The 15,102-nt window shown below is 33.8% G+C and overlaps 1 protein-coding gene across 8 annotated transcripts; it reads left to right on the forward strand.

Annotated features, from left to right (window-relative positions):
- The first annotated feature begins 5,494 nt into the window (after positions 1–5,494).
- Positions 5,495–14,229, forward strand: LOC122635334 (calcium-binding mitochondrial carrier protein SCaMC-2-B). Of its 8 annotated transcripts, none has more exons than XM_043825432.1 (9): positions 5,495–5,827; positions 6,986–7,112; positions 7,533–7,620; positions 7,756–7,867; positions 12,715–12,873; positions 12,990–13,247; positions 13,350–13,517; positions 13,637–13,891; positions 13,990–14,229. In XM_043825432.1, exons 3-9 carry the CDS (start codon positions 7,586–7,588, stop codon positions 14,062–14,064), a joined length of 1,062 nt encoding a protein of 353 aa, XP_043681367.1. In that variant the 5' UTR covers positions 5,495–5,827; positions 6,986–7,112; positions 7,533–7,585; the 3' UTR covers positions 14,065–14,229. The 8 variants fall into 8 exon arrangements, with proteins under 8 accessions (XP_043681367.1, XP_043681368.1, XP_043681365.1 ...); XM_043825433.1 differs by having other exon boundaries at positions 5,495–5,771; XM_043825430.1 differs by lacking the exon at positions 5,495–5,827 and adding an exon at positions 5,951–6,403.
- The last annotated feature ends 873 nt before the right edge of the window (positions 14,230–15,102 follow it).

The raw sequence follows: 15,102 nt of genomic DNA on the forward strand, positions 1-15,102 counted from the left end.
CTCTCTCTCTCTCTCTCTCTCTCTCTCTCTCTCTCTCTCTCTCTCTCTCAGTGTGTACGTGCGTTGCGCGTGTAGGTGTACTTATTATATATATGTATATACAGAATGCATTCTTATGTATAATAAATTTTGATAATTAATTTCTCGATCATTATAAATTATATATTAACTTTTATGAGCTCGTATAATTCCTGAGAGTCCATAGAACATTTGTAGCATCTAAATATTTATAATTTATTCGTAGAAATTGAATAAAGTATACTTTGATCAATGACATCTATCTAGATTAATATGACGAGACGATTATTTATAAAATAGTTAATTATTAGGCACGTTTTATAAACTTTTATGATATCATATTACTCCAACGAGTCCATAGAACATCATGAATACTTAAATGTGACAAATTTTTTGTTATTATTAAATTATCAATATAAATATTGTTTCTTTATACCGATTCAAATTTGGCGCTGAGACTTGTGCCATCTAGCGTGTCGACTAGTAATTATTCGAATAGCGCTCGACCTCCTCTATCATTCTGTGTTCCTATTAAAAATTGTAGACTTTTGGCGAGAAATTGACGACCAATTTGTAAGTATTCATATATATTTATGTATATATGTATATTTATATATGTATACATTCCACGTCCATATACACGATAAATTCTGATAGTTTATTTCTCTTATTAATAATACCATATTAACTTCTATGGGCACAAATTCTTTCTAATAGTCTATAGAATATTTCAAGCGTCTAAATATTTATAATTTATTCCTGGAAATTATGTAAATTATACATTTAATCAGTGACATATATTTACATCAATGCGTCACTTATTTATCATTATTATAGCATTTATTTATAAAATAAATTAGTATCAAGGATCATATCGTGAACTTCTACGATATCGTGTCAATCACGAGAGTTCGCAGAATCTTTTAAATTCCATAATTTATAAGATTTTTCCCGAGAAGTTTTGCAAACAAGCCTTTAACAATAATTATAAAATCTTCAAATATAAACAGTTCCAGTAAACATTAAAGACGTTATTTCATTCTACAGATTCTTCTATGTCTTTTCAATATTTAGATGTTAAGTATTTGTTTTTTAGAAATTAAATAAATGATACTCTTCTAACAAGTGCTTTCAATACACAAGAAATTTTACAGTTATAAATTATAAAATCATAGAATTTTGTGAAACATATTAGAAGATAATTAAGTCTACCCTTTAGATCATTAACAACAGGTTCTTATACTTGATACAATGATAAAAATTGTAATAAATAGGTTGTCAAATTCTTTCTAGGTCAAACAATTACTCTAACTTTGCGATAGAATACTTACACGACATTTCCAAAGAAAACTGCAATGAGTATAGAACATTAAGTATCTGAAATATTGAATACTCTTATTATTTGAAATAATAGTTTATCAAAATCAATATACTCATAAAAAACTTGCAAAAATCACAGCAATGTGAACAAAAGAATAGAATGATGTATTATGTATCGTTAATAGAATGTTCACAGTCCATTCTTACTGTCCAGTCATTACTAATTACAGATATTTGCAATTAAAAATTTTAATTATCATTACCATTTCAGATAAAATTTCAATTTAGCCTAATGCTGATTCTCTCAAATATGATAAATTACTGGAACTGGTTCGCCATTCTTGAACTCGATGATAACAAAATCTTTACATCGTTTCATCTATAAACCTGTCATCAAACATACAACCAGATAAGAATATTATTTAGAAAAGTAAGATTTATAGTTTCTAAAATTTTGAAGTATTGATGCTAAAGTCTAATACCTTGTCACGTGTATTTGAATTTCTACATCTTGAAAGATTGCCTTTCTACAGATGCTTGGACTATGTATTATTGCAACAAAAGTTTTCTGTTACAATCTGGTGCACGAAATAATAAGTAAGTAGTATATCCTTCAAGGGAAACCAATGAATAATAACATTAATAAGTATACAGTACCTGCTATAAAATATATGTAAGTAAAATGTAAAATGAAGCAGATTTCTGATTAAGTATGTCGGGTACTTGACAAACAATATCACTGAATATGACAATGAAGTCATTTTTTAAACATTATATAAATAAAATCGTTCAGAAGACCTGCGAACATAAAAATATTATTTAGAAAGGAAAGATTCAAAGTTTCTAAAACTTTGAAGTATCAATAGTAAAGTGTAATACCATTTTATACTTTAAATTCCTTCAACTTGAAGACTGTCTTCATCCACAGATGCATACACACTATCATAGAAAAACTATCACACAGGGAAACTAAAAAATAATAAGAATAGGTGAAATACTATGAAAAATAATTAAAAGATATTTAAATGATTCTGAGGCTAAAATGATTTTTTTTATTATGACAGTGATTTTCAATTTCTGATAAATAGATCATAATAGAAAATAGAATAGGAATATATTAAACAATTCATATTGCTAAAAATATTTAAAATGATATGAAATAATCGAAGAGAGTATAATAATTAATTAATATAATATTACTAACCCCATGTTTATTCATCAATGTAGTTGACGATACAAATTCAAATTCGGCGCTGGGATTTGTGCCATCTAGCGTGATAGCTAGTAATTAATGAATTAGCGATCGACCTCCTCTATCGTTCTGTGATCCTATTAAAAATTTAAGATTTTTGCGACAATAAGATAGCCAATTGTAGACGTTGTCTCTCTCTCTCTCTCTCTCTCTCTCTCTCTCTCTCTCTCTCTCTCTCTCTCTCTCCCTTTCTCGCAGTGTGTGCGTGTGTTTGTGCGTGTGGGTGTACTTATTATATATATGTATATACAGAATGCATTCTTATGTATAATAAATTTGGATAATTAATTTCTCGATCATTATAAATTATTTATTAACTTTTATGAGCTCGTATAATTTCTGAGAGTCCATAGAACATTTGTAGCATCTAAATATTTATAATTTATTCGTGGAAATTAAATAAAGTATACTTTGATCAATGACATGTATCTAGGTTAATACGACGAGACGATTATTTATAAAATAGTTAATTATTAGGCACGTTTTATAAACTTTTATGATATCATATTACTCCAACGAGTCCATAGAATATCATGAATACTTAAATGTGACAAATTTTTTGTTATTATTAAATTATCAATACAGATATTGTCTCTTTATATCGATTCAAATTTGGCGCTGGCACTTGTGCCATCTAGCGTGACGACTAGTAATTAATGAGTGAGCGCTCGACCTCCTCAATCTTTCTGTGTTCCTATTAAAAATTTAAGATTTTTGCGTCAATATGATATCCAATTGTAGACGTTGTATCTCTCTCTCTCTCTCTCTCTCTCTCTCTCTCTCTCTCTCTCTCTTTCTCTCAGTGTTACGTGCGTTGCGCGTGTGGGTGTACTTATTATATATATGTATATACAGAATGCATTCTTATGTATAATAAATTTGGATAATTAATTTCTCGATCATTATAAATTATTTATTAACTTTTATGAGCTCGTATAATTTCTGAGAGTCCATAGAACATTTGTAGAATCTAAATATTTATAATTTATTCGTGAAAATTAAATAAAGTATACTTTGATCAATGACATGTATCTAGGTTAATACGACGAGACGATTATTTATAAAATAGTTAATTATTAGGCACGTTTTATAAACTTTTATGATATCATATTACTCCAACGAGTCCATAGAACATCATGAATACTTAAATGTGACAAATTTTTTGTTATTATTAAATTATCAATACAGATATTTTCTCTTTATACCGATTCAAATTTGGTGCTGGGATATCTGTCATCTAGCGTGACGAATAGTGATTAATGAATTAGCGCTCCACCTCCTCTATCGTTCTGTGTTTCTGTTAAAATTATGTTGTTTTTGATGAGAAATTGACGCGTAATTTTGTGAGTACATATATATATAATATGTAATATTTATTTCTCAACTATTAACTATTGTTTATTAACTTTTTATGGTTTTATATTATTCCTTTCAAAACACTGAATTTTGCAATTAAAATTTTATTAATTGCATTTTGCCGGAATATTTCTGAAATATTCATATAGTAAATATTAAGAATTTCTTTTACTTTTTCGTTTGTGAATTATATATTTGTGAATTGCTATTTACAAATTAGGAGTTTACATGTGATTTGAAAGAAGCTGTATATGTTTTGTAGAAAAAAGAATGTGTATTTGGAAAACAATTGTATTTATTCATGATTCTGTAGATACAATTTTGGTCACGTTTATACTTTTATATACGTTATTACTTGTCATCTTTTCGTAATAAATGAGGAAATGATTGTTTTTTTTATCTTGGTTTGTTGCAAAGTTGGTGGCCTAAACACATCTGCCGAAAATCGTTCAATCGATTTTCATTCTTTCGTTTAATAGTAAACTTGACACGGAGTTAGTATATTGTAACAGATAATTAGCATATTCTTTTTATGGCTTCTCTTATCCAGTATATTATTCGTTTCCTTAAGGCTCGTTTTCTAGCGTACCTTATGCGCAAGTCGAAATTACTTCTTGTTTAATAGATTTCGTGAAAATAATGTCCATGTTCCAGCGTCCCTACAGTCTAAGCTGTTAAGTTAAAACTTTTTTCTATTTTCCAATTTTAATTCGCCTATTCAAGTATTTTTATCACTACTTTAACAATGCTCTGATTAATGACTTAACATTAAATAACCCCAATCAATCGTACTTAATATTATATTCGATTTCATAGACACATATGTAAACGTACAATTTACTTCATACTTTACTAATCGAACGTCACGTTTCTCAGAATTCTGAGAATTTTTGGAATTGGAGAAGCATACAGAATTATTTCCGAGATGGAACCAATTTTGAACTATTCCATGACTATTCCATGACATTCAAATTTATCTCTTTTGAAGGACATAAAACGTAACGATTTAAATAGACCTGAACAATCGATATTATTTGCGTTACATAAGTATATCAAATTTAAAGCAAGGGATGTCGAGCTAATTTCAAGTTATAGTCTTTTATATGAATCTCGAAACTATACAACTTAAATCACAGTAAGTTGCGGAAAATTTAAGTGGATAATGTTCAACAGTAAGTTTATTTTGTAAAAAAAAAATATCAATTTTAATAGTATCACAAAAGAAAAACAAAGCAAAGAGTATACAAACATTTGTAATGATAATACATTTTTGTGATTAACAGTACTACCGTGACAAACATCGCGCCATTCGTTGACTTTTCTTATTGGCTTTCGAACAGAGTCGTCGCAGATCGAACGTATATTTGTTAGACGAATGACCATCGCTGTTTAAGCAGAAAAATACTATATTAACGACTTTGTTTACAGAATCATTCGCATTTGTAAAATTTGACGGAAGAGTGGCGCTAATAACGCTATCAGACAAAAACTACCATTCCATTGATAATCATGAATAACGTATAAATAGTGATTGATCGAATCGTCGGCAAGTGGCGCTAAGATCATCATTTGTATTCGTTCGATCGACGCGAGAATTGTAGAGGAAAAAGATTTGGAGCACAGCGACTTTAGTTGCATCTGGGTTGCGTCCTCATTGCCTCCTCGTTGCGTCTGGGTTGCCGACAAAAGGATGCTATTCGAGAAAGAGCGGCTGGGAAGAGTTAGGTGTGGAGTATATTCCACACCGTGAAACGTTGGAAAGATTTTAGTTTAGCAGTCTTCCCCCACCTCCCGACCCTCTCAATTTGGCAGGAAAAGAAGGAAGGTACCGGTCGCCGCAGTGCGGATATCGCGCGACTGATTCGCAAAGGAAAAAAGAACGTACGCCTTGTTCTTCGTGTAGTACGAATAGAAGAGATCTAATCGTACGAAACGTGCATGTCAGAGAGAGAGAGAGAGAGAGAGAGAGAGAGAGAGAGAGAGAGAGAGTGCGTGCGTGCGTGCGTGCGTGCGTGCGTAATGTGATTTTGTATGTGGGTGCGTGTGACTGCATGCGATGCTACGATTCATATCCGACTATACTAACCACACGAGCATTGTCATCTTTGTCGCAAACACGAGGAACGTTTTTGCGTTTTTGTACTTTCGTAAGCGAGCCATTTTCTAAGCGGAAAAATCAAAGAAACGCTTTCGACACGAACAAAGTTCGTACGAGGAACGTAATTGTCGTATGGATGTTGTATGAATAATCGCGTAAACGAAAAAATGCCCGCGTCTCGTGGAGGCATGGTGCATGGTGTTATGCCACCGCACTACCTCCACGAGCTGCCGGCGCAAGACGAGGAACGGCTCGAAAAAATATTCCAAAAGCTCGATCTCGATGGAAACGGCAGAATCGACGTACATGATCTTTCCAAAGCACTTCACGAGGTCGGCGTACACAAGCAGTATGCTGAGGTAATCTTTTTTTTTTTTTCTTTTTAACTCGAATTTAAATGAACGATCTTGTTGACTTTCTACGAGTCTACAAACGTTGCTTCATCCTCATTTATATTATTCGATAGTATTTCTTTGATATCGCCCAGTTTGCAATTTCCATAATACCGGCATTATTATTTCCTTGTAACTGCATCGCGAGGGAAGTAGGTCAAGCGCGCTTTTGGCACGCACACGCACACGTATTAGTACGTGTTTGTTACAATGCACAATGTAGATATACTCGATAGTTTAGCATTTTATATAATATTCCATTCGTATGGTTTCACCGAGGAAAGATAAATAAGAATTGATCTCTCTATTCGTTACGTCGATGTGTCAGAGTTGCCAAAAGTCTAACCAAAAGTTTTGCCTAATTGACCGATTCTACGTTATGACAAAATACGAGTTGTCAGTCCCCTGGGTAAATCAAAAACAAGTATGAAACTATTTTGAAGGAAATAGTCTTATTCTGCCCCTTCCATATCGGCATAAAAAATTATTTTCATTTAATCTGTCGTCGTATAGATAATATGTATGTATATGGCTATTTTTTCCTTTCAGAAATTCCTTGCTAGATCGGACAGTACAAAAAGTGGTGACATCAGCTTGGCAGAATTTATACATTATGTTCGCGAGCACGAGAAGAATCTTCGTCTTCAATTTTCTGATCTTGATAAGAACAGAGATGGTGAGTTTATTATATGATCGTATATTAGCATTTAAAGAACCTTTAGTAATTACTTATAGTTGCACAACATTCTTTTTTGTTTCGATAATCGTGCAACAATATATGTTCTAAAAATTTTACCAATTGCTTATTTCTTTTCATAGCTTTTTTTTTTTTTTTTTTTTCTTGTCTTTTCGATCCGTAATACCCTTACGAGAAAAAAATATTGATCTTGTTTTGTCGATGTGTTGATTTCTAAATATTGACTCGATCAATAAGTGATTTCTTATCGAATATACAGAATATTTTGATCTATTTAAAAATCAATATATAAAGTACCGTTGATGAAGTTGAACTATCCGACGCTATTTTAAGAGCAAAATTGGAAATTTGAAGTACAAATTCCTTATTGATCCTTGTAAATATTCGTTTTATTCATAGGTAAGATCGATCTTGAAGAGTTGATAAGAGCATTTAAGGACTTAGGAATAGAAATGGATCGTGGTGAGGCAACAAAGTTATTACAACGGTAAGATATCGAATGATTTATCAAACTTAACGTTACAATAATAAGATCGGTTTTATCGCGACATTATCTAAGACAATTTGGACGTGATAATTTTTTTCTTTCCCCCCCTTTTTTTTCTTTTTATTCAATTCGTAGAATGGACAAAGATGGAAGCCTCAATATAAGTTTCAATGAGTGGCGAGATTTTCTGCTGTATGCACCGAGCGCGAATATCCATGAACTTATACAGTATTGGCGACATTCGACCGTAAGTATTAATAATCAATTTCGTATTCCGAAATTGAAGAAACAAATTCCGTTACACATATGTACATTATTACGATTCATCGGTAGAACGTTTTCGAGAGCGTCGCGCTCACGCATAAGGCGCACGCATAATAATCGTCATTTCGACCAATGGAAAGTCAACGTGGCAGTGAGAATAGTTTAACGTGTACCATGAAACACTATCGTCCGCAATTTAGGCCGCTGATTCGTCGACGAAGAAGGCTCGTCCAAGGCTATGACGTAGGAAACGTCATTCAATATGACCTTCGTGATCTCCAGCTGTTCCTTTCTCCCTCCCTCTTTCTTTCTTTTTACTTGGCCGTTTTTCGTACATGATGGATGAATACAGCGCTTGCGCAAAAATTCTTCCCTTTTTTTTACGTGTCACATAGTTACTTTTTCCTCGTCCATGAATTGGGTCTATTAAGCGTTTCTTCGTAACTCATATACTCTAGTTTGTTAAACTTTTAGTATTATACGACCAAGAACACCATATTGATTTTTTTTATGTCCGTAAAGAATGTAACAAATGTTTCATTGAAATTATTGGATTACTTGTTCAAGATGTTAAGATAATTCGAAAAAAAAGCGTCATTCGTGAATTTCATGCGTCATTCATGAACTTTGAGCGTGGCTGATTGAAACGTATTGCAAAAATGAAAATTCATTGTTATTTATTTTCCAGCGTGAAGTGATACACGTCTGTTTATTGGAAAAAATGCCTCGATGATCAAAAGTTGTTGATAATATTGCATGATTTTTAAGAACATTTGCTGTCCTATTTTTTCAGTAATAATGGTGACACGAAGAGAAGGAAAAAAAATGTCCGAATCACGTGCAATTACGATGTCGTATAGGAATGGCGTACGATAGACTCGATGCGGAATATCACGTTGTAAAACGTGTACACCTAAAAAGATTCTGTGTTCGGTCGATCAACACGACGGAACCACAATGTATTGTCCGATTAATGAAACAGAAATAGAGATAGAAATGGGGAATATTAGATTCTTTTAACGATCGGTTAAATATCAATGATTATCGTGAAATAATCGGATCGGTGGAAGATATTCCGGATCGCTCTTGATTGATTTGTTAATTTTTCGATGATAATGATCTCAGATCGAGTTTTGTAATCTGTAATGTTATTCGATTTGAATTCTCTATACCATAGGGGAATAGATAGAAACTATATCTTTACAGAGTGACGAAATCTTTCCTATCGTTTCGTCAGCCGTTTTCTAAAGCCGCCGAGGCCGTCGCCTTGCACAGTCTCCGAATACTTGCAAGTGCCGTATTCGCATATTTTTGTACCTTACTCTAACGTAATTATCAGTTCCATAGGAAATCCTGATCAGTGCGTGCCTATCTTATTATCCACAATGTCGATAATCCTATCTTTTGCTGATACGAAAGAGTCGTATAAACTCTTCCTTCCCTCGTTTAGGAATATTTGATAAAAACACATAAGTGTACATCTGTTTCTTGCATGCAGCTAGAAAGATGCAGCTGTTAAATGGCCAATGACTATCCACGAGCGCTGTGCGAGTGAAAGGAACGTTTAATCTAATTTGATGACAGTCTACCTGAAATAAAATGAACTTTTTTAAGGGTTGAATTTTCTCTAGAAATACTTTAGAAAACAAGCAAATAATTCGGTAAATTCCGTCTTGTTTTACAGATCACACTCGCGAGGAACTCTCGTAAGAAGATTTAAGAATACCCTCGCAATGTGATAAATCGAAAAGATTTCTAGATGGATAAATGAGTTGTTTGGTTCTCCACTAACATCGTTCGCATCGATTCCACTAGAGTCGCTAGATCTAATCGTCGCCCGTCTAGGGAAAAAACGAAACTCAGTTTGGCTCCCCTATATAATACTTAACCAAATGCCATTTCATTTCAACATTTTCGTCGATATAAATGGCGAGGAAAATGTACGACGTTGTTCAATCTCTTTGTTCAATCTCGTACCTGCGGCTATGTCGGTAGTTGGTAGGAAAGAGTAGGGATGACCGACCAGTAGGAATACCGAGTAGTAGGAATTTCTCTGAAAAGCATGCGATCAACTTCAATTCTGTAACTAAGCCTCAGTCGCGAGATTATATTCCGAGCTGTTGGGTAGTTGGATCTTCAGGCGGGTCTCGTGCTTGTAGCTTTCTCTCCATCGATTTGTGCTGGATGTATCATTTACATTCGGCACAAAAAGTGTACAATTAGGATTACAAATCAAAAAAGTGAATTAGTGTTAATTTAAACGCAGCTAGTCTTACGAAGGATACGAAGTGCGAAACTCTCATTTTACTTTTCTTTCATTCGTTTTCTTCGTTTCGTTCGCTGCAAGATTTTCTCGTACAAGACCTAAAGATTATCACAAGGGATTCATCATGCTAAGACAAGAGAGTATACCGTCTAACTGTCAAGTCTGCGAGGAATTTCTTCAGGGCTATCATGAGCTTTTACAACGAGTGAGTGTTTCTGCTTTGTATAATAGTAACGTACGTCGCGTCGAATACTCGGATAGGTGAGGGGAACGATTCGTCGAAGAGTGCAAATTTCTATGGTGTTTCGTACTGTAGAAGTCGGTGAAAGTCCCCGGCGTCCTCTCTTTCCCCTCCCCTCTCCTCTCCCTCCCCCTCCCTCTCTCTCTCTGCGGATCAAGCAGACCATTTTAAAGGTTTTTCTCCAGAACTATGAGTACTTCGAAGATCTTTCCTTTTTCCTCGTGATCGAAGATTGTCATGAATCTGGATCTATGTAATCCTGTTTCCCGCTTTTTTTCTTAAATACATCCTCAAGGACGATTTTGTAAATGTAAAATTGCCAATGTTCCGTTTCCTAAGGATAGGAATGTCCAGAGTCGATTGATCCTTATCCCCACTCTATTTTTTTGTTTCCCCTCAACGAATTCTTCCCGCTGTTCTCTCTACCAGTGCTACCTAACGTTTGTTAACTGTTGTTTTTTTTCTTTTTTTTTTTTATATATATTAAAAAGCATAGCTATCATATGCAAGACTCACGATCACTTCTAGATTGTTCTGTACGGATAGCCATAGCTACCGTGCGTATTAAATTATACGTTGGTCATTGATAGGCAGGTGATATCGTTATCCGACACTTCATCTCGATTTTCTTTGAATATTATTACATGTTTACAGTCTTTTTTTTTTTTATTTTTTGAATGCGATAAAAACGATTTCTTTCAAACTCTTTGTTCATTGTTCATCGTACCCAAGACTTGTGTTCTTTAAAGTCAATTTTTAATTCATTCATGAATTTTCTTTCTCGTTACCTTTTGCCTTTTGGATCTTGAGCCGATTTGAAGTAATTGCTTGGATTGTGTCTCATGATCAAGAGTGAAAAAGGATCTATAGGTATATTAGACAGAGATAGATGATTAGATAGGTAGATAATATACGCGCGCGCACGCGTGCGTGTGCGCGCATGTGTGTGTCGTGTGCGCGATACGCGCGTGTGTGTGTGTATATATATATATTATACACACACACATATATATATATATATATTATATTATATCAAAGAGAAATGAATAGGACGTTAGTTGCGAACAGGAAGATACAAACCGACATTGGGCGTAGCATCAAATAATTCTTTTTTGGCCATTCGCCATCGTGAAAGATTTGACTTCCGGGCTCCGTTCTTTTCAGTCGTCCTTGAAATGCGCTTTGAGCTACTTCAAATTTGAAAAGATTTGATTCCCTTTCGTTGCTAATAATAACAAAAAGAGGAAAGAAGAAAAAGAAAGACAGTATGGAGAATCTTGATAATTTGGATAGCGATATATTGCTCGAGTTTTACATAAAGTTAAGTACTCATTGATGTGAATGTATCCTCATCGATTAATAAGGAACGATTAGGGAGGGAGTAAAATGATTTTTTGTTAACTGACTCATTTATATCCAAAAGGAAGTCCAATCTTATCGTAATCTTTAGGATTTTTGCTAATTGCAAATGACAGGAACAAATATTGAGAAAAAATCTAGTATTTGTGCGAGTGGGATGTGGTACGTGCGAAAAGAAGTCTATCACGTGGTCAGGCGCGTGCGGTTGGATCAACATTGAAGATCATTTTTTAATTTTAAAACATTTGCATATCGTCTAAACTTGACAAATGCTTGTATTTACGTAGGAAAATAAATTATTTTCCTTCCTCGCTAATTGTATTTCTAATTGCAGAATTCTAGCCATACGTTTGGACGTTTATCGAAATAACTTATTTTGCGCATATAAATAATTTGTGAAAATTTCTAGATAAAAATGTTAATAAATTTATTCGAGTCCATCTTAAAAGTGGTGGTTAATCGCTTAAACGAGAAACTCTTTTTAAATGTCAAACCCTGCACAAGCTGCTGCAATATCTTTGCCATTTCGAATATGAATACGAAATATTTGCTTAACCAAAGTCCGATCGCAGCTGCCGCTTGTTTATGTCCCTCGGCAATTTAGATATATTTCACCGGATGACACGATTCCGCGCAATTTTAATGAAAGTAGAAATGAGGAAAGATTTTGCGAATCGAGTGTATCATACGTCTCGTATGATATACGTAACCCCATCGCGTTATCACGAAATCCAAAACATTTATCATTATTTCATTGCTAAACAATAAAGAAAAAACATGTATCGTCATGTACGATTTAACGAATTTTTTCTTCACGAGTTACATGATTTTTCATGTACGTCCATCAGAAATGACCATTTTGGTTGGTTCATTAAACATTTTTCATGTTATGGATAATCAAAAAGATGTCTTTAAAATATTTACATACGTGTATCTTCGATTATCTGATTCTCGAATTTTACAGTACATGGATATTGGAGAGGATATGGGTGTTCCCGACGATTTCACGAACAGTGAAATGGTGTCAGGAATGTGGTGGCGACATTTGTTAGCAGGTGGTATAGCTGGAGGAGTTTCACGAACATGTACAGCACCTTTGGATAGAATCAAAGTTTACCTGCAGGTAAAATCAGATATCTTGTTGTTTTGACATTATTCTCAAGCAAACTGCTCTTTTAAGTAATTCTCATTTTCTATAAATCAAATGTAGCGACGAAACATATGTCTCTGTTATTTCAGGTTCATGGGACGCGACATTGTAACATTTCCAGTTGCTTCAGGTATATGTTACGCGAAGGTGGAATTACAAGTTTGTGGAGAGGGAATGGTATAAATGTACTTAAAATCGGACCAGAGACTGCCCTAAAGTTCATGGCCTATGAACAAGTAAAGAGAGCTATCAAAGGCAATGATACGAGAGAACTTGGACTCTATGAGAGATTCATGGCTGGATCTATGGCTGGTGGTATTAGTCAGTCGGCTATATATCCTCTAGAGGTACAGGAACAACATTCCTTATAACTTTTGTAATGTTGCATTAATCGAAATTAGCAAACATTGATAAATAATTCAAACGATTATTTGTGGTTACGTTCCCAGGTACTCAAGACGAGACTAGCCCTCCGTAAAACAGGTGAATTTTCGAGCATAATCGATGCAGCGAAAAAGATATATAAGCAAGGTGGTTGGAAATCTTTTTATAGAGGCTATATTCCCAATTTAATAGGGATTCTTCCGTACGCTGGAATTGATTTGGCTGTGTACGAAGTAAGCAGATTTTCTTTTCTTTTTCCCATTTTTTGTATCTGTAGGGACGACTTATTTATTGGACTTTTCCAATTTGTCATGAGTCTGATGATAATAATGACATCAATGTTCCTTTACAGACACTAAAAAATAGTTATTTACGAACGCATAAGAAAGACGAGCAACCAGCTTTTTGGTTGCTGTTGTTGTGTGGTACGGCTTCCAGCACTGCAGGTCAAGTGTGTTCGTATCCGTTAGCTCTAGTCAGAACGAAATTACAAGCCGAAATATCAACAGGGAGTGACGCGAATACAATGATTGGTGTTTTCAAAGACATTCTCAAGAGAGAAGGTATTCGCGGTTTATATCGAGGAATAACTCCGAATTTTCTTAAGGTACATTTTTATTCATTACGCATATCCTTCGGAGATAAGAAATAATTTCTATATTAGATATTTTCAAAATTTCTCTATGTATATATTTCTCATTTTAGGTAGCTCCAGCCGTATCAATTAGTTACGTAGTATACGAGCATTTCAGACAGGCACTGGGCGTTAACATGACGTGATAAAAATATACATACTAGGAGATATTAATTTAATTAAATTATTCCCTAATTATAATCGTGTAAGAGATATTACGGTAAAAGTTCAAATGGTCATTGGATTTGCATCAGTGTGCGATTTACCGTTATCCGTCTCTCTCTCTCTCTCTCTCTCTCTCTCTCTCTCTCTCTCTCTCTCTCTCTCGCACACGCGCGCGAGCGCGCGCGCGCACACACACACTATAACATTGCTTATTTATTGCAAACTCAAAGCTTTCCCCGTTATGCAGATTATTTAATAATTATGGAAAACGATGGTTATGAAGAAAAAGAAAAAAAAAATAATAAAACCTCAGATATTTAACTATCTAATGAGAATATAAAAGTTGACAGAAGCAATTGAAAAATAAAGCAAAAAATAGAGTCGACGATACAAGTGAAAATGCTGTAGGCGATGATGCATTTGCAAGGCGTTATTTAACTTAAACAAAGAGGCAAGTTAGATACTTTTTTGTTTTGTTTTATAGTAAGTCTGCTTTTTTTCAAGGACAAACTTAAAAAAATAATATATTTATACAGTCCACAAGTTTCATTCAAAAGGAAAAAAGGAAAAACCTAACAGTTCGAAATATTCTGCTCGTGTAAAAGTATTAATATGTATAATGATTAATTGACTTTTGACGTTTTGGAAAAATTGATTATATTTTAAACACCTACAAGTGTTGGCAGTAAGTGTTGATAATATGAAAGGCAGTTCCCTTTATGTATATGTTTATTTCTATTCATTTTCTTTTCTTTTCTTTCCTTTCCTTTCCTTTCTTTTTCTTTTTCTTCACTTTCCTTTACTGTACTTTATTTTACTTTATTTTTTCTTGAAATAAAATCATACCGTATAGTTGACAAAATATTACCTCATCTTCGTTCTGAAAGTACATCTATATGCTACATGAAAAAAGAATCCAGTTATGTTAGTAATATTAATTATACGCTGTGATAAATATGATTATAAGCTATGTTTATGACTCAATGTACGATAAGATCATGAATTTTAGGAAAATCCCA

The sequence above is a fragment of the Vespula pensylvanica genome, chromosome 18, assembly GCF_014466175.1.
Source record: "Vespula pensylvanica isolate Volc-1 chromosome 18, ASM1446617v1, whole genome shotgun sequence".
NCBI lineage: Eukaryota > Metazoa > Arthropoda > Insecta > Hymenoptera > Vespidae > Vespula > Vespula pensylvanica.

Bases quoted from the DNA above. Each gene is read 5' to 3' on its own strand.
- LOC122635334 (XM_043825430.1), top strand. From the start codon at position 6,188: ATGAATAATCGCGTAAACGAAAAAATGCCCGCGTCTCGTGGAGGCATG. The intron at 7,621-7,755 runs GTAAGATATCGA...TTCAATTCGTAG, and splicing joins GCAACAAAGTTATTACAACG to AATGGACAAAGATGGAAGCC. The intron at 13,892-13,989 runs GTACATTTTTAT...TTCTCATTTTAG, and splicing joins TAACTCCGAATTTTCTTAAG to GTAGCTCCAGCCGTATCAAT.